This window comes from Dermacentor silvarum, chromosome 3 (genome assembly GCF_013339745.2).
Source record: "Dermacentor silvarum isolate Dsil-2018 chromosome 3, BIME_Dsil_1.4, whole genome shotgun sequence".
NCBI classification, from domain to species: domain Eukaryota; kingdom Metazoa; phylum Arthropoda; class Arachnida; order Ixodida; family Ixodidae; genus Dermacentor; species Dermacentor silvarum.
This window is the reverse complement of record NC_051156.1, coordinates 128,949,535-128,975,175: the sequence shown is the minus strand read 5'-3', so window position 1 is coordinate 128,975,175 and position 25,641 is coordinate 128,949,535. Positions and strand designations below refer to the sequence as shown.

Here is a 25,641-nt window from a genome sequence, read left to right as displayed (position 1 = left end):
TTATATAGTTCATTTTTCGAGTATGTGATATACCCATGCTAGGTCTTAGTGAGCGTTAGCCAGTCTCTCCCTCTTTTTTTTAAAGTATGGAATAATTCTATCTCCCGTTATCGGCGACCTTCAGCTGGCCTTGAGCCAAAAGCCAGAGCCGTTATCCGGACACTCAAACGAGAACAACCGGGCATCCTTGCGAGAACAAAACGAGATAATCCGAGCAACCAGTCAAAAGTTAAGAGAATGTGGTCTCTGGCCCCCAATCCATTGTACAGGACCGCATTACATATAGTTACTGGTAAAGTTACAAAAATATTGCGTCCGAGTTCTTCCTGACGATTGTTCACAATATCACTCCAGCTGTAACATTTAGTACGCTGAATTTTAACAGCGGAGCTGTTAAACTCTTGGTTAGGCCACGTAATGCGAACAAAAACCTGCGGCTGGCTATGACGTCACCGCGCGTTGCCTAGCGACGCCTCACACAGCTGGTGCGAGGCGTTGCTAGGCGACGCACGTGACGTCATCGCTCGGCGAGGTTACCATCCCCTCACATGTTACCCTCTCCAGAGCGCCAGGCGCGGCCGACGTATGCGGTGCTCGTCGGCTTGCCCCGGCTGCAGCCGGCGTCGAGATGCGACATGCTGCATTTCGCGCCGGCCTCGTCACCCAGAATGGAGCGCATCCGCGTCTCGTCCAGCAAGATGGGCTGATGGATACTGGTGGCGGCACGTGCAGCGAGTTCGCATTTTCGTATCATCTTGAAACTCCTAGTTTCGTACAAAATGCGCATGCGTCTAGCGGGGCGGCACGGCGCACGCGTTTACTATAGAGGGGTCGGTTTACAGGGATCCGTCGGCCACGCCTCGCGCCGGACTATAGAGTGCAGTGCTTTCGCTGGCGTGGCATCCCCGTGCCGAGCGCGCTCGCGCGTCAATGCTACGTCTGACTATAAAGTGGCCTTTAAAAGACTGCGGGCCGATCGCGAGTATACTCGGGACAATACTCGCGATCGGCCCGCAGTCTTTTAAAGGCCACTTTATAGTGAGACGTAGCATTGACGCGTGAGCGCGCTCGGCACGGGGATGATACTCGTCTGTCGACCCCGAGTCTCGACCCAGAGTATTGTCCCGATACTCGAGGTCGGCTAAGTTTGGCTGAGAACCAGCCAAGCCAACCCAACTTAAGCAAAGGAAAGCGAATACAAAGCTAAGAACCAGTCAAGCGAAACCAAGTTAAGCAAAGAAAAGCAAAGTTAAAGCTAGGGAAGGGCCACCAGCTTCGCTGTATGCCCAGTCTTCGCACCACTTAGTGTGAAGCTGCCCTTATTCTGTAGGGGCGAAGCTCCTTAGAGTGTGGGTCGTTCCCTCCTCTGTAGTAGTAGTAGTAGTAGTAGTATTATGTAGCCACCTCTAGTTTATGAATTGCTCAATAGATGGCGTTGTGTGTCCGTATATGTATGTATACGCATATATACATATAAATGTATATGTATAGTATAACCGGAAGCCGACTTTGTGATGAGCAGGTTCTTTTGTGTTAATGTTTCTGGCGCTTCTCTGAGGCGGAGCCTCCCAGAACCCAATCAAGGACAAAGCCGTTTGTTGTAGAACGCACACACAAGCTTTTAATAAAACTAGAAACGAAAATTAACCCATAAAAACAAACACACAAAGATAACATGAAAACATGTAGCTAGAACGCTAATGATATGAGGCAAGTTCGGGTAGGCTGCGGGTGTGAGTATGCACTACAGTCTCGACGCGGCGAAGCGGAGATGAGACGACGAGAGAAGCGTTGTTGGTCTCACCAAAAGGTCGCTGTATCGGACCGTCGTACAGGCTGCCAGAGCGTGCCAGCTCTGGCTCGGTGGGAGAAGACACGCGGCTCGGTAGCACGGGAAGACGGCGGTGGCGTTCTGGCCGGGCAGCTGGTCGTGGCACTCGGGCTCGTAGCCCGACAGCTCACGTTCTGCCCACGGGCGCAGACGCTAACCGGCCTTGGGCAGCAGCAGTTGATTATCGGGCAGAGTGACCATGCCCAGGAAGGCAGGCGGCTTGGCAGCAGGGGCTGACGGCGGCGGCGTTCTGGCCGGGCAGCTGGTCGTGGAGCTCGGGCCCGTAGCCCGACAGCTCTCGTTCTGCCCACGGGCGCAGACGCTTGCCGGCCTCGGGCAGCAGTTCTCGAACGGATGGAGTAGCGGCGCCCAGGAATGGGTTGGCAGGAGGCCCCGGCCGGGTGAAGTCCTGGTGGCTCGGGTCCGGAACCCGACGGCCGTCTTCAACTCCCGGTCCGGTGGCCGAGCTTCTCCTGGTGCCGCTTCTGAAACTCCTCCCCCCTACTGCCAGCGCGGCTCGCTTTTTCTGTCGCTCTGGCCGATTTGTCATTCGTTCATTGGCTGTTTGAAGCTCAGTGTTATTTTGCGATTGGATGCCTTTTTCTTGCTTGTTTTGTTTCTTGCGCCGCGTGTTCACGCGCCGGACGGTCTTCGGCGTCGTCGTTTTCCATCAGCATGGAATTCGCCTCGGCGCGCGCACTACTTGCCGTGTGCTCCTTGTTTGAATGCACCGCACCTTGTCGCACACCACAAATATCACCAGCGCGCACCACACATCACAGACTTCAGCTTCCGTTTCCACTTCCGGTTCCGCTTCCGGTTCCGCTTCCGGTTCCACTTCCGTTTCCGCTTCCGTTGCCACTTCCGGTTCCGCTTCTAGTTCCGGAAGCCTGCTTCCGGCTTCCGGAGAACGCTTCCGGCGTTTTTCTCTCTCATCCGTAGCTAGGTGCGCTGCGGTGCACAAGGGCGTTCGTTCCCGACGCGCGTTCTCTTTCTCTCGTTCCGGACGCGCGCTCTCTTTCTTTCTTGTCCGTAGCTAGGGGCGCTGCATTGCACAACGGCGTTCGTTCCCCACGCGCGCTTTCTTTCTCTCTCGTCCCCGATGCGCGCTGTCTTTACCTCTCGTCCATAGCTGTGGTTTACCCGAATGATCCCCCGGAGCTTCGCCCCACTCATCATCATTCACCCCGTGGATATGCTGTGATTTTTTTTCATTTACAATAGCGCAATCATAAGGCAGTTACAGGGCACCATACACATGATTGTGATCTTTTGGCGCTGAGACAGGGTTGCCTGTGCTCTTCTGAACGCCAGCGGTTCGTGAGTTCCGCCATGGCCTCTGGGAATTGCGCGCGCCGGCTGGTTAGCCGGTGGAGGCAAATCTGGGAGGCCATGGTTCCGTGGCGAGGGTTTTGCATCACATCGAGAGATGGCGCCACGTCTACTTCGGGTGCTTCTTCGAGCGGGGCAGTGCACCTTGTATCCCTGGCCTTTTTCGCTGCCTGTCGTACCGTTTTCAGCCGGTTTTATTCTAGCTGGGCAGCGTCCATATGGACCAGTGCACACTATGGCGTGGTGCGGTGTGGTGGGTTGTGCCCTTGCGAACATGCACTACACCCGTTTTAATATTGTGGCTAGCGTAGCGACAAACACCGACGCAAGCAAATGACGAGGAGGAAGAGTATTGGCGGTGCTCGCGCTCGCTCTGCTTTGCCGTTGATATGACCGCTTTCGTGTCGCCTAATTATTCAGACAAATCACACCCTGACCTGAACGTCTGCTTGCATTTGGTGGAGTGTGCTGGTTTCAGTCGTCACCCTGGAACTCCGTACCCGAACTCAGCTATGCCTGACGATATGGCGCCGCCAGAAGCTACGCCACTCACGGCTGTCATCTGTTACGGCGTTCCAAGGCTGCGCGACCCTGTTTCATTCAGCGGCACCGAAGACCACGACGTAGAGGACTGGCTGTCCTCACTAGTATCATCTGCAACCAATACGCTTTGCCCGTAGCCATTCCATGCTTACATCTACTCTCGAGTACGGAAGAGCAAGCAATTTTTCTTTCTAGAAAAATAGATGAAAATCAATTTTCTTTTTTTGTTCGGTGTTGTTCGTCCGGCCCTCTACGATGCAATCACCCGTTTATCGGACATTGTGCTCTCATAAATAACAGTCGGATTCTTTCTATGCGACCCGCTTTGTATATGAATGCTTTTAGGCATCTTGTGCTGGAGTTTGAGGTATAGTAGTGGCCCCTGGTATTTCGTATCTTGATTCGTGTTTTTTCTTCCCTGTTGTGAGAGCGAAAAGGCTCGTCGCTTGTCAGAGACCGTGCACGCTGCGAGCTGGCCGTAGCCTAGTTCTACAAAAACAGATGCTCCGTCTACCGTGGAACGTAACGCTGAAAGCAGAAGGCATTGGCGACGCCGATCCAACCGACTGACCTCGCTCAGCCTTCCAAAAGCATCACTGTCGTTACTGCTGCGTCGTGGGCTGCCACGAGCAAGAAGGCCTGAATCCCAACATCAGATTCTACCATTTTCCTTCAAGGCCTCACGCCCCGGAGCATCGGGTGCGCTAGATAGCTCCACTACCCCACTACGAGCAGCACAGGTTTAAGAGTTAAATGTGCTCATCCTTGACCTCAAGTCAGTACGTTGAGGCAGTGCAGCAAGGCAGTATTGATTACAGAACAACGATGTTGGAGCGCTGTCAATAAAAGCTACATCAAGCGAGCAGCGCGCGAGCTCATATGCATTGCATCAGTTATTTATCAGTTGCTAAAAAGAAAGATGGTCGCTACTACGGCGCAGACATGACTACTTGTTTAGCGGCATGGAGTCAACAAACATTGCAGGAGGCCCGCCGTTTCGCGGCATGCTGAAAACCCGCTGCCTGCGCGGCGCGTACCGTCGTGCGCTCGAGCAGCTCCGTACATATGATGTCTGCTTATTGTGCTGCTAGTCTGCTGTGAATTCATTTATTGGAAGTATGCCCTCGTGTTTGTGCACCTGAATCTAGCAGCGTGCAAACCTTACCTGAAGTTCACCTTCGTTCGCGACTCGCGTCACTTGCGATTGACACCAAGCAGAAACTTCGCTGCTTATTTCTTGAACGGCGTACACGTACTCGGCGTTGCATAATTTCTTGCCTTTACGCAGCATGCCACCCCTGAAAATATTTTCGACGCACGATATTCGCTGCAGGCAGTGGCACAACACACGCGAAAGTGGCGGGTCAATATTGTAAACGTGCTCTCCAAAGCAGACGCCCGAGCTTGGTACTACCCAGTACAGGGCAGAGGGCGCACTTTAGCACCACTTTTGCAGCGCCCCCTGGGCAAAGCAGGAGCTCTATAGGGGCGTAGAGGCAATGCCTATTCACAATGCTTACATATCCCATGCTGGTTTATCAACCGCAGTGATCGCTGTGTTGAGCCATGCCGTCGTTATGACATAGGAGGCTAACGTTTACACAGCCCAGCAGACTTGAAATGCGTGAGAAGGATGCCGTTGGCTGTGGCAAATATTTTAGAACGATTGACGCTTAGATGCGCCGGGGGTCGCATTGGTTGGCTGCACCCGAGCACTCTTGTTATAGTTCATAAAAAAAGCAATCAAATATTGAGATTTTCTAATTTACGCTGGGAATCCAGAGACCCGACTGCTCTGGATCTAGTGAAAGGGGATACAGTCAAAATAGCTCACAACGCATACACACATAGCCGCTGAGTATGCGCGTCGCAGGTTTGCGTAGCCAAGAGAAATTTCTGCATACTGTAGTTACTGCAGCACGGAAAGGCTACACAGTGGTTCTTTGACGGCCTCGTACGAACTGACGTCACGTAAATTTCTCGGAGATTGAGCTAAAACATCTCCAAATTCTATGAAAAGGTGTATGATATATAGCTTTTCATTGAGCGAGAAGGAGAGGTCGTGTGGCGAGCCTTTCCTCCTCTCTGGCTGTGCGGCTGTGCGTGAATATGTTGCCGTCGTGTGCCGCAGAACAATTTGGAGATGGTCTCATCGCATCCGACGGCGCCGCGAATATATGAGCGTATACTACTTTCTTCTTTGTGTGAAATTATCGTGAGAGATGGTAAAGGCGGCCACAACGGCAGCAAAACCTGGCAGTTTCTGAGCGTCGGTGGTTCGTTCTGAAGTGCATTCAGCTATACCTACAAAGAAATTCAAAACAGGTCTAGCGAGCAGTCAGCGGCTGTGAGGCTGCCACGACGCCACGGCGGACGACCATGGTAATTGGTACAATTAAAGACAGGCATTCAGCAAACACAAATATTTGGCGGGCGTTATTCTATCATAAGCCCCAAGTAAAATAGCACACTGAAAACTCTCACCTGAATAAGAACGGCATCGCTGCTTGGCTTCTTTAAAATGTCGCTGTTCGGTAATGCACAGGAGCGATCATGTGATTACGTGGTGCTTTTCTCGAGCTCTCGTGTATGCATGGGTGCCTTGAATCCAGTGGCGTTCCGCGAATTTTTTTCCTTTCTCTTCGCTGAGCGCCTCTGCCAGGTATCAAAACGTTTCACGTGAACACTGATTTCACATTACTTTCATTGTGTAATGAAGCAAACGCGATGACATTCTTTCCGTGTTTGAGCTAAATTTGCAGCCGGAAGCAGCGAATTCACAAGACTGACGATGACTGTGCGTTCCTCGATCGATGTTTCTCCCCTCATGGTACTCCGTAATTCTTTACGGTGACATTGTGTGGGCGAGTGCTTTTTTTTTGCCATGTGCGCGTAGTTGATGAACCAGATAGAGCGAAGCGGTGCGCAAAGCGTGAGATTTTAGTGCTCGTTTTGTGTCACGGTGTAGATGTCTGCCTTCGCTGCCATGCAGATAGCATGTGTGCTTTCGATAGATTATGTGCTTCAAATTTGATGCTCTATGGCCCTCTACTCCACCGTTAGAAAATAGTTATAGAAGAGTAACTGCATTTTTGCTGGAGTAGACACCGCATGTACGCTACCGTGACTCTTATTTTTTGAGTGTGGAGTGTGGTACAGACCGGTATCTTTCAGGAATGCCAAGAACGTCCTCTTTGTGCGCACTGCACTACCACCGCGGCCTCAAGGTACGTACAGCGCGGTCCCTGTCAGAGCGAAGAGGTGGTTCGATAGAACGTGCGAAATGCTTTTTCTGATAAGCGTCAAATTGCCGGGTTTGCAGCCGATGACTTGTGATTGGTGGTGCTGGCACTTTTGTACACTGGCATGCAGTGCGTTGAAGGAGCTTCAGCAGGAACGCTTGGGTGGTTTTAAAGTCGATTGACGCTCGAGCCGCACGCCGTACCGGCCGCCTGCAGCATGCGTGCGGTCGTGAGAAAAATTGCACATGTCGCCCACTGGTGCACAAGTCAAGGAGGCAGCGCTAAAATCGAGCGGCCCGTCCACCGCGATGGTGGCCAGCGCCTCTGGCGGTTGCCTAGCCGTGTGTCTGTCGCCCCCCGTGTCCTGAGCAGTGGGTCACGAGTGTACTTGTAAAGGGTGCGGTGTCTTCTCATCTGCGTCAACGCGCGTACCAAGGATGTTTGGTCTACTCCCATTGCGGCCATTTCCCATTAGGTGCTCCAAATTCACCTATGGAGGTGGGCACGCCTTTGGGTTGGGGAGAAACACCCCTTCCCAATCGTTGAGGTCCCATAATGGCCGAGGAGCAGGCGGGAGCGCGCTTGTACCTATTTTACCGGTAGGTACTCGGCGGCAGAGCTTGCCTCCCACAGCCGCGGTGGATGCTCTTCAACAAGGCGGTCTGTGATTGGACAAGAGGCGCTAAAAGACAACTCGGGAAGTCTCGATGGGGCCCCTTACGAGATGTCAACCCACATGAGAGCCGAGCACCAGGCTATGAAACATCTCTACCCATTAGGAAAAACCTGTGGGTGGAGATGTACAGATATAATCAAAGTGGAGTGAATAACATTTTCGTAATGTTTACTCACTTGCTTCGGTACATTTATTTCAATAGCAGCCTGAAAGACGATCACTCCTAAATAGGTGTTTATGTAATAAAAGCCTTAGCTAACGCGGAAAGTTCTTATAGCAAATTTCTTAGTGTAACTAGTAGCGGTCGTAATCGTTGTGTGCGAGCGGGTGGTGGCTTTTGTGGAGATTGAAACTTGAAGGGACAACCTATCACCTTTTTTTATTTTTCAGATAAGCCCTTTGCACAAGGTTCCAGCAATCAACGATGATGGCTTTATTTTGTACGAAAGGTGAGGTAACACTGGAATCCTTCAGCTGCATATCTATTGCAGTTAATCTGAAAAAGGCAGACGCTGTGATGCATTTTGCAGACTGACACTTGATGACGCAAGACAGAGGACAAAGCTTTTTACCGACCAAGAAAGCTATATCTCCTAAAATATAATGCCAATATACAATTCTTGCAATTACTAAAGTGTTGTCTAAGCCTCCCATAATTAGCTGGTACGGGTTCGATCATGGTCATTGTTAGAAAATAAAACTTGATAATAATTTACTAACTTATTTAATTTGCAAACTATCTGCACCTTTTAAAACATCATAGGAACATCTTTTCCGAACATGGAATTCAAACTTGATGGGGTAGTTGAGTTAACGAAGCCAGCTGGTCCAGCCGACAGTCTCTTATTACTTGCGCTAGCAATCATAAAACGCTACCTCCGTGACGTACCACTTCTTCGATAGCTCAGAATCAACATTTCCGTGTTCTTTCCTGAACTTATAAAGTTGAAGACATTCACTGCAAGAAATACAATGCAGATTCTGAATTTGTGCGACACACTTATAAGTGCACAGTTTTAGTTTGTGTCCTCGAGGTGTGTGCTAAAAAGCGACGATTAAGACTTGGAGAGTGACTCCAACCAAATAAGGGATTTTATTATCCCGACGTTTCGGAGCCCATTCGGCTCCTTCTTCAGGGGATATTTTTCTTAAGTGGCGATGTGCAGTTTTTAAAAGGTCCATCGTAAGAAATGAGTAAGGGGGAGAGAGTGGAAGGTGGGGAGACACTAGACAGGGCACCTGTTCTTGACAGACGGAAAAGGCGAAAGGGTGGGGTGGCTGTGGCGTTGCTGGTCCGATGGAATGACCGATGCTTGGGACGCTTGGCCCGCTGGAATGCCGTCGAACAGGGGTAGGGGGGGGGGGGGGGAGAGCGAGATGTTTTGGTGTTGCTGACCTAGAGCGGGGTGTCTTTTTTGATTGCGAAGCACTTTAGGGGCCCGGGCTAGCTGTCGTCTGCGTCCGTCACGTGTGATCTGTCGTTATCACACTCAACAACAAGTGCTCAAAACAGGGTCAGGACAAGTGAAACTTGATCAAACCCGGTTCAAAATGAACTAACATGATTCAGAATAATATAAAAGACAGGAATAATCAAGCAATAAGCGCATTAATTAACCGAAATTTGTTAATGTTGCTTCTATCATCTGCAAAGCTTTGGATCCATGTGCGTGGCGGTGTCCCACCACTTGTGCTTAGCACAGGTGTCGAAACGGATGATGGACTGCTAAACAGAAAATAAACACAAGATAAAACAAGATAAACTTAAGGGAAACACCGGAGCATCACTGCTTCGCAGTTCCACAGGTTTCACGTCATTGGAGCTGCATTAGCGCTGGATTTGAACTACACAAGCGCACGATGCACAATTTTTTCTTTTCATCGTGTCTCCAAGGCCATGGACATACACACAGGATATACCCTCTGAGTATAAACCGCGCGGTTTATATTACTCGCCGTATTCTGAATGTGCCATGACTCCAGTAGCAGCCTTTTTCGCGAGTTTGTCTCCGTTTGAAGGATTTGGGTTTCTTGGAAAGCGATATTGGTGGTCGGCGTCTTCGGAATGTTCGGCAATGGCGCTGCGTATTCGATTGAATGTTCTGACGTCATTCTCATGTTTTCTGATTCTTTCTTCTAGATTTTTGGTTTCCCTGATGTACGACACTAGTCAGTCAGAACAGCTGATTTTATAGTCGACGCCTTGAGCTTTTCTTTTTGTGGAGGGTCTTTTGGTTTAGGACGCAGAATATTCAAAGTGTTCATCGGTTTCTGCGCAACTTTGAAGCCTTCTTTTTTTCAATATTTGGCTGAGAGCTTCGCTGGTGCCTTTGACGTATGGGATGGACTTCTGGGATGACGTATGGATGGACGCTTGGGATGACGTATGCAGTTCCTTTCAACTGCTTATAGTAGCTGTCTCAGAAGGTGAAATAGGTATTTGACACGTACAGCTCAAGAAGGCGGCAGATCTCGTCTACCCTGAAGGTGGTTCTCTCGTTGAGTGTATCGTCGCGTTCCAGGGCATCCCTAGATGCGCATACGACAACTGCGCCTCTCGCGTCTCGTTCGTTCCATGAAAACGAAGAACCTCCCGCCACACTGCCCCCACCATCAACTACACAACCGGTGAGCCCGCTACTCCTCAGAAACGACCACCTTGTATCCACGCCCGAGCCTACCAAAAGAGTAGGCATGCACTTCACCCGACTTACATGGCGTCCCCAGTCCAAGCCGTTGAAATGGTACCGCTGCGAGCCGTGCTTTGACGGCTGACGAGACGCATATCAGTGCGCCTGTTCTGATTTGAGTTCCTGCGGCAACACTGCGTCGAGACTGGTCCGCCAGCTATCACGTGCACTGCACTTCCTAGTTACGTCAGTGTCCCTCCCGTAGAACCCTTGTCGAATGCCCCAACTCACAGCGCATGTTCAGTGTCTCGGCTTGCACGCCCGAACGACACTGCCTGGACGTTTGGCCACAAAGATGCCTCCTCGACTTGCGGTACTCGGCGTTGGAAAACATGTGCTCAACGCAACCAACAGCAATGCTGCTTCCCTATATACTTTCCGTCGCTGCATTCACCCAATTTTCCACAGATGCCAGGCCAGACGCTGCTATCGCGCACTTCGACAGCGCCCACCCTCAGCTCCGAACCTACGTTCACAAGTCCGACTAACATTCAGACGTTCGCAACACGCTAACCTCGATCGAGCAGGCCGGGTCCCGTCGTCGACCGCAGGCCGGGTACTGCGGTCGCAGCATTAGCAGGTGCAGAGATTCGAAGTTGCAGTCAACGCCGACGCACCCCACCGCAACCTTCATGGCTTGGCCACCCCAAATAAGGACGATGTTATCGTGGCTGCCGCGTTCCCCGAACCACTCACAAGGCTACCATCCGTGCACACCACCCATGCAGCATCGGCACCTGCAACTTAGAGCACGCATGGCGTCACTCCTGCACCGTCCGCTACGCAGCAATTATCGGGGCCACGTTCCTAAAGCTAACGCCACCAAAACCTCGTTTACTGCTGCACTCCCAAGCCAGACCACCACAGTAAAATGCGTACATTTCTCCGTTCCGTCTGGGCGGGGGGCCTTGTAGCGCCAACCAACGCCACAACGCAGGGACGCTAAGGTCGCCGTTCTCAGCTGGCGCCTTGGTGCCGGCTTTGAACGACGAGAATAATGTTGGGCGGCCCGTGCTAGCGGCACAAGCACGGCACAAGCACGGTACGTGCTAGTCCGTTCTGAAAGCATGCTGAGCGCCCGACACCTCGTTTCCTTACATGTTCATCGGTTGGTGCGCGACTTTCAGGCATTCTTTTTTCAATATTCGGCTGAGAGCTTCGCTGGTACCTTTGACGTATGGGATGAACAATCGTTTCTGTGGTAGGAGGGAAGTCAACTGTTGGAGGTCCTGTCGTTTGCTCTTCTTTTTTGTGGTCGGGTGGTTTTTCGAAGGAAGTCCGTTGTGCAGCCACTCCTTCTAAGTTGGTTTAGAATCGTTCTCCTATCTTTCTTTTGAACTGATTCCAATGAGCAATAAGTTTCGTTTCTTTTAGGGGCGAAGCTCCTTAGGGTGTGGGTCTGTCCCTCCTCTGTAGTATGTAGTAGTAGTAGTAGTAGTAGTAGTCGTAGTAGGTAGCCACGTCTACTTTTATGAGAAAAAAATTCCGAAAGTTGTGTCCGTAGCGCGGAATCGAACCAGGGACCCCTCGCTTCCGAACGCGCGGCGCTAACCACTACGCCACGAAGCGCACATGGACACACGCACCACGATGACTATAAATACCCAACATTAACGAAAGACTGCGCGTTAATTTCTAACGCGTTTGTGCTAGCGCGTCACGGCCCGTGTAAGAAGCTGGTGTAAGACGCTGTGGCCTCTCCGCCTTACCCCCGTATTCATAAACGCTCCTCGACTTGAACTTGACTTGCCACCGGCTTGGGCAGCGCGTTCGAAACGCGTTGAAGGCGGTGGCAAGTCAAGTTCAAGTGGAGGAGCGTTTATGAATACGGGGGTTATACTCTCTCAGCAGTCATCTGATGGCGTCGGCAAACGCGGTGCACGTTCCGGCATGTGTAAACGGCTGCGTAAGACGCTGTGGCCTCTCCCCCTTACTAGAGAGTACTGCACGTTTCTAACGCGTTTGTGCTAGCGTCCCCTTAAGCGGGAGATGATGCAATTATAATGAAGGGCGCTGTTATAAAATAGGAATGACGTCACATATGGCGCGTGTCATTGGTGGAAGTCAATCGTTCGATTTGGTGCGGCGAGACTGGGCGAATTACACGGAAGATTCACGGTTTACCGATAATTCCCTCCGGAGCTTCGCCCACTCATCATCATTCACCCCGTGGATATGCGTTTTTTTTAATAAAGAGTTTACAACAGACGCCTTGTAATTTGGCGCATGGTTGGATTCGAAGTGAAGGTAGCGGCCCGTGTGGGTTGGTTTTCGGTAGACTGAACATTTTAGAACGCCGCCGGATCGTGTGACTTGTACATCTAGGAATGGTAGCGATCAGTTTTGTTCGCGCTCATACGTGAACTGTATATCAGGGTCTATGGAATTTGAGTGCATCTGCAGGTTTTCGACTTGCGGCGTCTTCACGTTGCAGAACCAATTATCCACGTACCTCAGGAAACCTATTGGTTTCGGGGAAAAAGTACTCAGAGCTCTTTCCTCAATATTCTCCATAGTTAAGTTAGCCATGGTAACGGAATGGAGGAATGGAGCGCCGCGACTGTCGGTATGTGGCATCTTTTGAGCTTTCTTGCTTGCTGGCGCTGCTCAACAATATCAGAAATAGTGTTAAGCTGGGAGTGCTCTTCTAGCGCTGGTATATGTATTAGACGAGGGAGGGTCGTAATTGCTCTCATGGCACTTCTGTTGATAACATCAAGTTTGTCACGCTGTCGAGCAGCCTATCTTTAGAACTGCGCTTGATATTTGATGCGAGGGTGCAGGACGGAGCGCACGAGGCAACTGAATGTAGTTACGCGTTCGAACCAATATTGAATGTCTTCAAAGACGTTACCATGAAAAGCTTTTATCGCACGCGGGTTCTATAGAAAAAAAATTCAGCGTTGTCGCTTGCGTTCCGTTCACTGCGGGGTCATATTCGCAAGTTATTTTTGGCCGGCGTTCCGATGTAAACCCTTACATTCACGGACAGGCACGGTGAACTAGAGTAAGATTCCATTACAATGCGCTGTTGCAGCTGCTTGATTGGATGTGTTGCATAAATTGAGCTTATCCCATAATTTTACCAATATCCTTACCTGAATACGTGACAGTCCGCCTTTAATCTAAAACGTTTGATGTATTAAAACGCTAGGCTTTTTATCCTTCGTTGATATCTAGAAATGGTGCATAACATTCTTGGGGTATCAGTGTAGAATACGGTGGCTTGCACAAAATGCGTTAAAGTGGTTAGAAAACAAAAACCTGTCATATACAATGTCGTCGGCCGTGCAGTCCAGTCGTCTTCTAGCTCACGTTTCCAGTAAACAAAGTGATTACATAAACTGGTACCATAACACTGCGTTAAAAGAAAAAGTACGCCAAATGTAAAGTGATGACCGGCTCCTGGGGTGCTAGGAACTTCAGTAAAGTCATGAACGGGAAAGTAGGAGCACGTTCATATTTGTGCTGGGCTCAGATCTAACAATTCACATTTAACACATCTGGGTTTCGACCTGGGCTTTCGCCCTTCCCTCTCGTGGCCTTGCATTTCTTCATAGTTAAAACTTAGCCCAGCACAAGCATGTAATATAAAGAATTTATAAAAAGGGTCATAGGGCATTGTCATTACAAAATACTACAGATCGCGCCAAACTTGTCCGCGAGTCTACGTGAACATCATTATCAACTTGGTCATATACGAGGATATAACTCATTTCACAACCAATTTGGTTATTTGCTCTCGATGGAACACCTTAAAATATTGGGTTTCAGGTGCCAAAACCACCATCTGAATATGAGGCACGCCGTAGTGGGGGACTCCGGAAATTTGGACCACCAGGGGTTTTTTAACGTGCACCTAAATCTAAGTACACGGGCGTTTTCGCATTTCGCCCCCATCGAAATGCGGCCGCCGTAGCCGGGATTCTCATGTTGAGCAGCCCAACACGATGAAATACCTTGGATGCTCTCATGAACAAATTCTGTCTGGTGCTACGTGTTAGTAGTAGTGTTTCAACATTATGCTGTAGAAATACCTTGCAGAGAAATAAGTACAGCTAGCACCATATCGCGCGTATAGGGTGTCTGTTGCCATTTGCTAGTGCCTTTTTATGACATATTGCTCCTGAGCTCACGACGACATAGGCACTTGAATCTGTTGATGTGGTCGTAATGATGCTGCAGTTCTCTCTACATCCTACAGATTAATGCTTCATGATGACTGACGTGTGCTTTGCTCGAGTTTCAAAGATTGGTGAAATTTATTGACAAACCCATTTCTTCTACATCCTGTGCCTCAGGTCCGAGCATTAAGCACTTCCAATTTTTCTGGTTCCTAATTACGCGCTGTTGTACGTTGTTTCATTTTTAGTGATATAGTATAGCAATAAGGTAGTTGGGTTGCTTGTTTTATTTCTTACACCTGTTTTTGCAATTGCAATTTTTAGTTGACTTTTCTGCCTTCGTAATTCTGGTAGCACCAATGCGTTATTTATGAGTTACCTTTATGGACACTGTAGGCACACCTCTTGCCAGATTTAATATCCCTATAAAAGCTCACGCCTTTGCCGAGTATACTGCGGTATGTGAAAACAAAAAAAAATGAGTACCTGCTCTAAGTATTGGCTTCTAGGCCATTCGCTCCTTTAACGAGAACCTAATCCGCTTTAATGTAGGATGAAAACTGTTTTGAGGGCACTCGTACGTAATCGTACCACCGAAAAAGTTTTAAATTCAGTCCCTTGGGTGAACTGGCTGTCTAATTATCTTCCTATTTATGTACACGCTGGTATCAATCTTTTGCTATGTCCAGCAGAAATACCAGAAATCTGCGCAGATAAAATTATTTTGTTTGTGCGCCTTTATGCTTTCGTCTTCTTTTTTCTGTCGAGTCGATAACTGACAAGTTTTGAAGAAAACAAGACGCTCGTGAACAAGGTTGAGAGATTAATATTCATCTCGCATTCAACGAACCGAGTTCCCAACCGCTACTGTTTTCTCTGTATCCCCTGTTTTCAGTTCTGCAATCTGCTACTACTTGCTCAACAAGTATGCTCCGACGTCGCCGCTCTACCCGAGGGAGGTCGAGAAGCGCGCTCGTGTGGATCAGATCCTGGGTACCGTGTCAAGCTTTGTGCAGCCAGTTGCGTCATCCTACATCGTGAGTGTGGTGACATGGCAACGAGTTGCACAGGCTGTGCGAGACTGTTTAAGTATATATGACCGAAAGGAATGAGGGTGGTCCGTGGGGCTGCATTGTTTTGTTAGTCGAAACCATTCGAAGAACCAATGAAGCCAAAAGAAACAGAGGAGAAATTAAATATGTTTATTTGAAATGCATATATAATAACAAGAGGGGAAACGTCGTGTGGAGGAGGAATTCACTTCGTGAAGCTGTCAAATTAGTAGCTTCACGAAATTAGTGAAACTATTATTTCCCTTTTAGCGAATCATCCTTCCTTTCATGCAGAGGAGAATGAAAAAGACATGAGTTAATTCGAAAGTGGATGAAAAGATAACTACCTGCAAGTGGGAGTCGGTACTCACATCTTCTGCATTACGCGTCGCGTGTTTTGCTTTACCATTTCAGCTATTGCAGCGGCTGTGATGCCGCCCACTCGCTCGTGTATGTACAAACATCAGCCCTGATAGTTTTATCCAGCACCGTGAACGGCCGCGTTCTACACCCTTGCAAACGCAGGCGTCACGTCGTAGGCGAGATTAGACGCAGGTGACTGGCCGATAAAACGTAGTATGATAATTTGTAGGGCACGCTAGCCTAACGCGGAAGATGTGCATGTGGCTCACAGCTGATGAAAATTATCTGTGCATCATCTGGCTTCATTATCTGTTTCTTAGTATGGTTGCATAGTATGTGTAACAGATAAACTTTTTTTTGGTGTTACAATTGGCATAATAACCAAAGCATGAGTGGGATTTTGTGATTATTGTAATCCGGTTTGCATTGTGTCACGAGCTTCTTTTGCTCATGACACAATGGCTGAGGGGCCACTGCCGTCGCATTCGCAGCACGACGGCATAGGCTCAGTTTCTAGCCACGGATACCATACTTTATATAGTGACGTACACAAAAGGCTTTGCAAAACTGATCTTTTGCTTTTCCCGACATAATCTCACAAGCCCCGGTGACGACTTGCTAAGAAAAAAGCTTTGAATTATTATGAAAGCACGGCTCTTCTATAGCAGTAAGAGCGGAGTAGAAATAATATAATAAACTTGCGTTGGGACTGGTTACGGCGGAATAGATCCGAACACTTCGTAAGATGCTGTCGCATTAATTTCAGTCGGTTCAATAGGTTTGCAGTGTATATTACGCGGTGCGAGGAGACAAAACTTCCTTGCATACTAATGCAACACGTTATTCACGTCGTCGTTGAAAAGCAGCGCTGGCGGATAGGACACAAAGACATTAAGGCAAACGGAATACGCATAGCTCATTCGCAACTCAAAACGCCTATTGTAGAAACAGACACACAATGAGAATCCTGTCTTATTTTTGACTTACTTTGCAGTGTTCCCGTCCGTTAGCGCCGGCTTCCCAAAATGATGACACAAAAGTCGACCAAATATTGATCTCGCCAATGAAGGTCAATTCTTGAATAATCTCATGTGGTGAATCACTAAAGAAACTGAAAAGCGTTCCAAAGAAACAAACATCTTCATATAATGACCCCCCTAAGAAAGCGCTTATTTCAAGTATTATGAGCAAACAAAAAAGTATTTTGCGCTCACAGTCCCATGAAAAAAATAACCACTGGATATTAATATAGATGGCAGATAAAGGCCGCACTGTCTTTCGAAAGCTTGATATACTTTTTTTTTTGTTGCTGCCCTTTGCAGCGAGGCAGTATCGTCAAACGCAAAAAGTTGACAGGAGACGATCTCAGAACATTCGAGGCAACCGTCCTCTGTCCGTTGGAACAGCTGGTCAGCGATAAAACGTTCGCTGTCGGTGACACACTCACAGTGGCTGACATCCGGCTGGTCTCCATCATGTCATGCTTCGTGCCCGTGAGTATATGACATGAAATAACCGCCATCATGCCGGCTTTCAGCCCACTGCAACATGTGCCATGAACGAATAACGGAAACGACATACGTTTCCATGTGCTCTTTTAATGGAAAGTATTCTTGTCGGAGTGAACATTGCTTTTGTCGTGTGTCTGGTATACATATGGCTGTTATTGAAAAGCATCGAGTAAAAACAAAGAAAACGCAGTTTGGATAGTCATCTGTCATGACTTCTGCCCGATGTACGAGCGCGAATCAGAAAGTCTTTGCTCCAATTTTTTTATTAGCAAAAATAAGGTAGGTACACGTAATTGCATATATATGTACTATTCTATGTACCTTACATTTCCCCGCCGATTTCGATGGGCGTTCGTCTTTTGCCCCTTAGAAAACGAATCACACTTCGTTGCTCGTACACCGTGAACGTGTGAAGCAAAACCGCCATCTTCAACAACTGAACTCAGGCACCGTGTCGCGGAGCTACCCGCAGAAAGGCCGGGCCCGGTCCAAGAAAGGTACACCGCTGGGAATGGATATGTTGACTTCGCATTTTAGAGCCATAATTCGGCTTAAAAAATAGGGGCAAGGACCTTCTGATCGCCATCGTAAATTAAAAGCTTCGTCCCCCGAAAGAACGTGCGTAGAAGTGCGCATTTAATCATGACGTCAATGCGCCTCTTAATAATAGGCTGCTTTGCATCAAATTCCTGGCACCCTTGCTTTATAGATTAGACGTTGCGCTTGTAAAAGTGCGAGCGCCCGCTCGAGTGCGTTACCGCTCCGCTCGGCGTCCTTCCAGAGCGTTCTACATATGCACAGTTGCACCCGCTCTGTCCAAGATGCCTGCGAATTTCTATAAATGCACATGCAAAACGCGACTGCGTATGTGGCCATATATATTTATACACTAGGGTTGTGAAATCGTTTTCGCTATGTACATATCTACAGGGTGTCGCAACTATCACGCGCCAACATTTATAAATATGCAAATACCACGTAGCTGGACAGAACCAAGGTAATGTTGTTTGCAGTCGCTTGGAGATACTCAGATTATTAGATACTTGGAGATACTGAGCCTAATAAGGCCTAACTATTTAATCAACTTCTAAAATAATATAATTAGACGAAAAGTGTCAATAAGAAAATTGTAGATCAACATCGAAAACTCCCGATGCAGTTTTGTGTGGCTCAATAGGTGCAACATAAAAGAGTTTTTCCGAGCGTGAAAGAAGCCCGCGAATACACGCAGAGTGCCTCGATCGGCTAGTCGCGCTGCACCATCGCGTGCATTCGCGGGCTTTTGTCAGGCATGGAAAAACACTTTTATGTAGCACATATTAAGCCACAGAAAGCTATATCGGAAGTTTTTCAAGTGTCTCTACAATTTTGTCATGGACTCTTTCAATAATTATAATACTTTCGAAATTGAATAATTAATTATTCATAATAATTCAATTAGCTGGAACGTAAAATAATTATCTGAGTTTCTCCCAGCGACGGCTTGGTTCTGTAGAGCTACTTGGCATTTACATATCTTTTAAATCTTCGTGCGTGACAGGTGGGACACCCTGTATATATGTCTGTGTGTGTGTGTGTGTCTGGACACACGGACTCTTAAGATACACACGTCGTAAGGGATGTAACCCGTTGCTGCAGAACTCTTATATGAATCATTACGTCTCTTCTCTACAAAACCAAGGAGTTATCGCACTAGTAGCTGTCAACTGCACTTGAGTCTCATTAATTTCTTAGGATGTTTTTTTCTCAAAATTTATATCTTGCTTTCACATAGCCGATAGATGAGCTTGTGAAAAGTGACGCTGTCGGCTTATGTAAGTGGACCGAAGGACACCCGTTCACGTGACAACGTGCTATGGCGCATCTAGCACATTGCTTTTGAGGGAAAGGAGTGAGAGCTTTTGTGCGAATAATGTTCTTGCTTTTTCATTAGGAACCGCTGTTAGGAAGCTGGCAAAAGGAACTACCGAAGGTGTGAAAGGCTCGCGTATGGCTTTGGCACTTGTGAATTTTTTTTCTATGAGCGGTGTGCGCGTCGAACGATATCAATCCCCTCGAATCTAAAAAGAGGGACAACTAATATGTATAGAACCAGGAGGACAAAGCTATAGCTCACTGTATAACTTGAGCTCAGCTAGGAAAGGGGCACGTGCAGATATATTTGCACGCCAAAAAGTGTTCACTGTGGCATCATTTTCAACAGTTTAAGCTAGTGCAGAACAGAGAAGCAACTTAGAGGCAAAAAAGACAAGACATCAAGAGGCAGCAACAAAGACAACATAGAGAGCAGCGGGCAAGCCATCGTAACACGCCGGGGTAGCTTAAGATTGCGCTAGTGCACTGACGTTGGGCATGGAAAAGTTATAATAAAATTACTGCGGAATATTCGCGATTTTCGCAACAGTTGTACGAGAAACTTCTAGGAGTTGACAGGCATATTTATGGATTTTGATAGGGGAGTATTTCAGTGAAGCTAACCAAGGGTTTTTAGAGGAAGGAAAACAAAGAAAAAGAAAACAAGAAGCAAGTAATTTGGCCGAAAATTTGTAACCCTAGCATCTATAACGGTTGCCGTATTGCATGAAGCCGGATTCGGAATGTCACGCGCAATGTCATACAACAAAAGAGAGAGAGATAAAAAAACATTTATTCTTGAAACAGTGTCCTGAGTGAGGCTCGGTATCACCCTGAGGTGGGAAGGTTCCTTGGTCCAGGAACCTTCTGGCTTCGGCTGCCCTCTTGGCCCTGGCGACGAGTTGTCGTTGGTCTTCCATGTCCCCGAGGGCGAGCTTGGCCTCCAACGTTTCGAATAGGTGGTCTTCATTTGCTTGTGGTGCTCGCGTATGTGAACAAAAGAAAAAAAAATATCCGTCTCATGAGAATTTGCTGGGCCAGACCTTCATTTATCGCTTAGTGCACGTTTCCTTTAGCTTTGCGGCTAACTTTTTATCATCTGTTCCGTTAAAGCCGTGCATGTTATGATTGCTGGAGCTGCAGAAAGGTTAGTTGGTGTGCTGTGGTGAGCTGTGCTGAGGAGAGACCTAGGGTGCGATCGGAGATCTTTTTTCGTAACGCGTTCTGTTCAGTTCCTGCGACGTCGCAAAGTGGCAGTATGCAAAATTTTTGGAGAACAGGAGGGTGAGAGTGGCCAATCGGCAAGCGGTAAACCATTCCGTAGCCGCAGCCGTTATTTGGATCCAATCCAATCTACGAGATGTGCCATGCGACGCCGTTCTCGGAGAGAGCGGGTGATCGCTCGAACTTTATATCTCTCGTCCCGTTCTGCTCCTAGCGGACGACGTGCTCGTAAGCAAAATTATTGACAGGAGCGTGTCGTCATTTTGACGTCACCAAAACGACGAACTTCCCCGGTCGTTTGTCGTCCAGGGATTTCGCCTCTTGCAGATTGGCTGCTCTGTCCCTCCCGTTGTCACAAATTTTGCCTACTGCCACTTTGAGACTTTGCAGCAACTGAACAGAACACGTAAACGAACAAAGATGTCCGATCGTGCCCCTGCGCTGCTGAACAGGTGTGTAGGGGCACATCGCAACCCAGTATTGTACCTGCGATGAGAACATCCGGTAATTATTCCAACTCCGAATTCTAGTGTTCTAAGTAATGCTTTTGACACATTCAGAATCTTCGATTGTGTGAGGCAGTTCCCATTATGGCACTCGTGCCACCATGTATAAGAACTATGTTTGTGCGAATATTCGAAATTTCGTGGAAAAATTGAATTGTCTTTCAATTTCTTTTACTAGGATATATGCGTATGCGGGTGAACAAATATTTAGAGAGAAGGATCGTTATGAGCGAGGACTGTTGCGAACCATTTTGGTGCAGAAGAGCCGTGGCTGTTGCACAGAGGCGCTAGTTAATGAGAACAAGCAGAAGATGCAAGTTCAGCTAAGAATTCAGGTTCACTAAAAATACGCATGTCTCGCGTTTAGGCAGCCTGAAATGTTTTGCTTCGATTTTGGGTAAGCGGGAAAGTACTTGGTAAGTCTCACCATGATTGCATTGCATAACCGGTGGTGTGTATGTATTCCACTAAACCAAATAATCTAGCTGCACTTGGTGAAGTGTTGCCCCTTATTTCAGCACTGACATTGTCAATGTGCACCAGATAACTAAACCAGTTTCTCAGTAGTTTCTCAGTAAACGTTCTCAGTTTACCGCACGCCCAGCTGTGAAGGCCATTGCGTGCAAGTGCTAAATAACGCAAACCAGTATCCAATTTTCTGCTACTAATGATAGTCTACGTAAACGTTATATTTCATTTAGTTTACGAATAAGAAAATATTCCGTCTGATATTCTAAGTTTCAAGGTTGTTCATTTTTGTAATATTTATATTAGATTTTATTATGAAATTTCCCTATTTGAACGGCCCTAAAAACCATGCATAGCAACTTTAAAAATGTTTCACGATTTTCGTGAAGCAGGCATCCGATCAAAGTGTTCACGCTGTCTGGAAAGTTTTAATGCGTTTGAACGCATATTCTAGCACTTCCAATCATGAACATTCTGTATGCACGTGGTGCGCTGATGACGGCCGGTATAGTTTCGGCTAGCAGCTATGAGAACCATAGCCGCATCATTCATGAGATACAAGCGTCCCGAATGTTGACAGTTCGGAATGAAAAAAATTGGGAACGCCCATCATGAATATTATAACACACCGTGATATAAATACGCACTTTCATAGTTCTGAAAGGAAACAATGCCAATAAAAGCACCAACACTCTCTGCATTTGAAAATAAAGCTTCGTATGTTGCTCAGATACCGTAAATGCTACTTCATTACCTGTTTTTTCCAGGTGGGATATGCCAATAGCGCAGCTAAAATATTCCGATGTTACTAATTTTCAGCTTCCTGTGGTGGACAAGTCTAGGTTCAGCAAGTTGGTTTCCTACTACGAGCGGGTGCAAGCCCTGGTTCCAAGTTTCCACGAGGTGTGCGGCTGGATGCTCGAGCAGCGCAGCAAGGAGTGGGAAACGTACGAATAAACTTCATGGGCCACGAAACAGCTGAATTGATTGTGGCACGACTATGCTGTCAATCCTTTCATTTTCGAAAGCTTGCTTTGGCGTCATTGGAAAATAAAAACTACAAGAACTGCGCAACTTGCTTAAAACGTAAACGTCTCGTCCATTAGTGTAGGCTTGAAGGTGACCGTTGTAGAACCATTTGAATTTTTTCATCAAACTTTACTTGTGAGTGCAAAAAAATGGCCTGGTTTATGTGCCGGGCAATATGAGCAATATGACAGGGAACGCTGAGCTCGTTTTTAATAGCGATTACGCATGATACCTAGATTCAAATCTGGCATGTTCCATATTCCGCACAATTTTTTTTTCGAAGTACATACACGCTTCGAGCGCACGGAAATAACCGTGCACTGGAGCTGTGTCACTGCAGCGGCAGACAGTTGAGATAAACAGGCAACGAGAGGCAGCAGATGTGCGCCGCATTACACAGGAAATGACTGCTCCCCGAACAGGCATGCATTTTTTTTTCGCTCCTGGCAGACTCCCCTGTTTGCTGAGCCGGAAAATCAGCGCTAGGACTTTTGTATAGAGATTCATACCATAATTTCTAGAAGGAAATATGGGACGTTACTATAGTGAGCCTATATGCGAAGATTTGCATGAAGGCATTACATTGTGCGTGCGCTACAGCTAACGAAGTGTAGCAGCGTTCGCCAGAGCATATAATTGTCCTAATGTCGCGTTCCTTAACTAGAACCACTTTTTGAACCAATATCTCATCAGAAACTCAGTTTCTTCCATTCATTACGCTAGGGTAGCAGAACAACAGAAATAGTTATCTATAGTCAATGTTGCGACCCAGGTATGGCACTGCACATACCATGAAGTGTCCCGAATAATTGTTCTGTTGAAAATTAACTCGACTGCTATAAAATGACATTTTCCCGAACGCCTCGAAAAAAACTTCGCGAAACTTACGAACTCAGTATCATTAACTCTGATGCAGAAAGTAACCGTTCCTACTTGCGTCGCAATAACCGGCATCGAAGAAGGGCCAGCTTGACCAGGCTACAGCTAAGAACCGCAGATATCCTAGATGCATTGTATAATAAATAATGCTAACTTATGATGAAGCGATGATTCCATGTCGCCAATGAAAGCCATTATCCATTATAGCGATGTCTGCGATTGAAAACCGTACTGAGACTCCTGGATCATGGTGCACTATTATAAATATGGCGCTTCGCTTGTGCGTTGTAGAGTGGTATAAATCATTTTATAGTAAAAAATCAGATATAGTTAACTATAGTCAAACTTTAAACCCAGATATTGCACTGCGCATACCATGAGCTGCGTTTCTTATGGTTTGTGGCGCATATCAGAGTAGTCGCAAAGTTAGAAATTGTATCCTACACTGTAAAATGAATTTCATCATTAAAAGCGAAAAGTTGTGTATATCGGTCCATAACGCACACCCTTCTACCGAAAATTGGTGTAAGAGTCTGAGTTATGGACCAATTTACACCCTTATTAACTTTTAAGGATGTAAATCATATAGCAGTGTAATTGTTGTATTTCATTACACATAGCAAATCCTGGCACGGCAATATTTAATAAGAGATTGTAAGGTAGGAGGATCGCTTCTGTTGCTACAAATGAAAGTGTCCATTCGTTCAGCACATTGCTTGAGATGTTTTCCAAAATTATTGCAGTATCGCCTGACGGACGAAGCATTCCCATGCAGCGACAGTAACGCGGATAATTATATGCTTCACTTTTAGCACCGCTCTCCCATTCATGCGTCCACGCTACCATGACGCCCTGTTCACACGACCAAGTGACAACGGATTACCCAGTTTTTGAGAATGATCTAGTTTTGATTACATAATCTCGTGGATCGTCTTAGTTTGCTGCGCGCAAAACCGACCGAAGAAACATGCCGAAACGCCGGGGAGGAAGGTAGGGATAACTTCGTTTACATAAACTAATTATACGCCTGATGGCAATATCTTTCGTGATGAGGATATTTACATGCAGTTTGTTGTATGTTTTCGCAACTGTACAGAGAACATTGCCGGGCACCGCCACATGTGTAGGAAGATGTACAGATACTTATATGCTTATTTGCTAAACTTCTCACCCTCATCGCAAGTTTTGACCAATCAGTTGGTTTTACGTTGGAAACGCCATTACCAACCAACAACCAGGGAAAGTGGTTCTTCGTTCATTTGTAGAGTGTTAAAAAATGACCAGTGTCAGTCGTTTTGTGCAACTCGCCGGAAAATGAACTGAAAATTTACTAACAAGATGCCGATGACTTCTTTTGTTTTTGCTTCACGCATAGAAAAAGCGCTCAAAGAAAAACCTGAAACGAAACAACGCCATGCTGGACAGTACCCACGAGCTGAATTCACGAGGCTGCTCACTGTAAAGCGCCGTTAGTAATTTGCTAATTGCCATGGGTAATATCTTCGCTACATCCGCAGCCTGTTAAAAATACATTCTAACGCAACAGCTGCTTCGTAAAGACGGAGCACGTTATACCAGATTCAAATAATTTGCTTACTTGAAACATAGAAATCTCACGTTCAACACATATCTGAGATGTGTACGGATACCTAGCAATGATCCAATGATACGCAGCGGAATTAAGCAGCTTCACGAAACCCAAACAGGGTCAGTAAAGCGTAATTACCCCTTTGCACCCACCTGTATTTTTTCGTATCATCCAGTGTCCACAACGGGTGGATCGCGGTGAAACCTAGCACTCATGGAAATCGAACCATTGATGTAGAGTGAATTGTACCCCGCTGCAATGCCTACGGGCGCTGTGGATATTGTGGTAAATAAATAAATAAAAAATAAAAATAAAATACAATTGATGGAGTATATCGCACCAAATTATTCGGTATTTTCATGGTTAAAAGAAAAAGTGAAACATATTACTAAAGTATGCAAACTAGTTAGACCAGAAAATTTAGATCAATGTTTGAATTAAGGTATTTTTAAAGCAACAGTCATCCGTCTTCTAGGCGAAAACAAGGTTACAAATGCATCTGTTGAAGCAGCGTCCTATGCAGTATAATTATGTTTTACCACATGTGCTTATGCGCTCGCATATATGCTAAGAAAATTCCGCCATTCAGTAAAGGTTTGAAGTCAACCATACCATTTAGACATAAATGTAATGATACTTAGCAGGGCGAAAACTCGAAATAAAAGATAACAGTGAGAGGCGAGAGGAAAGTTAAGACGAGCGCTATCTCGTCTTTCCTCTCGCCTCTCA

General features: G+C 47.0%; 2 protein-coding genes across 2 annotated transcripts in view; both read left to right on the top strand.

The window, feature by feature from the left end:
- Positions 1 to 22,478, top strand: part of LOC119445779 (glutathione S-transferase 1-1-like) — a 36,421-nt gene extending 13,943 nt beyond the window's left edge. Inside the window, exons 2-5 of the mRNA XM_037710056.2 lie at positions 8,015 to 8,073; positions 15,334 to 15,475; positions 17,176 to 17,346; positions 22,236 to 22,478. Of these exons, the coding sequence (XP_037565984.1) occupies positions 8,015 to 8,073; positions 15,334 to 15,475; positions 17,176 to 17,346; positions 22,236 to 22,373 (510 nt within the window). The 3' untranslated portion in view covers positions 22,374 to 22,478. The remainder of the gene's footprint in view (positions 1 to 8,014; positions 8,074 to 15,333; positions 15,476 to 17,175; positions 17,347 to 22,235) is intronic.
- The window catches only part of LOC119445778 (glutathione S-transferase 1-like), a 603,258-nt gene that overhangs the window by 52,773 nt on the left and 524,844 nt on the right, over positions 1 to 25,641 (top strand). The window lies entirely within an intron of this gene.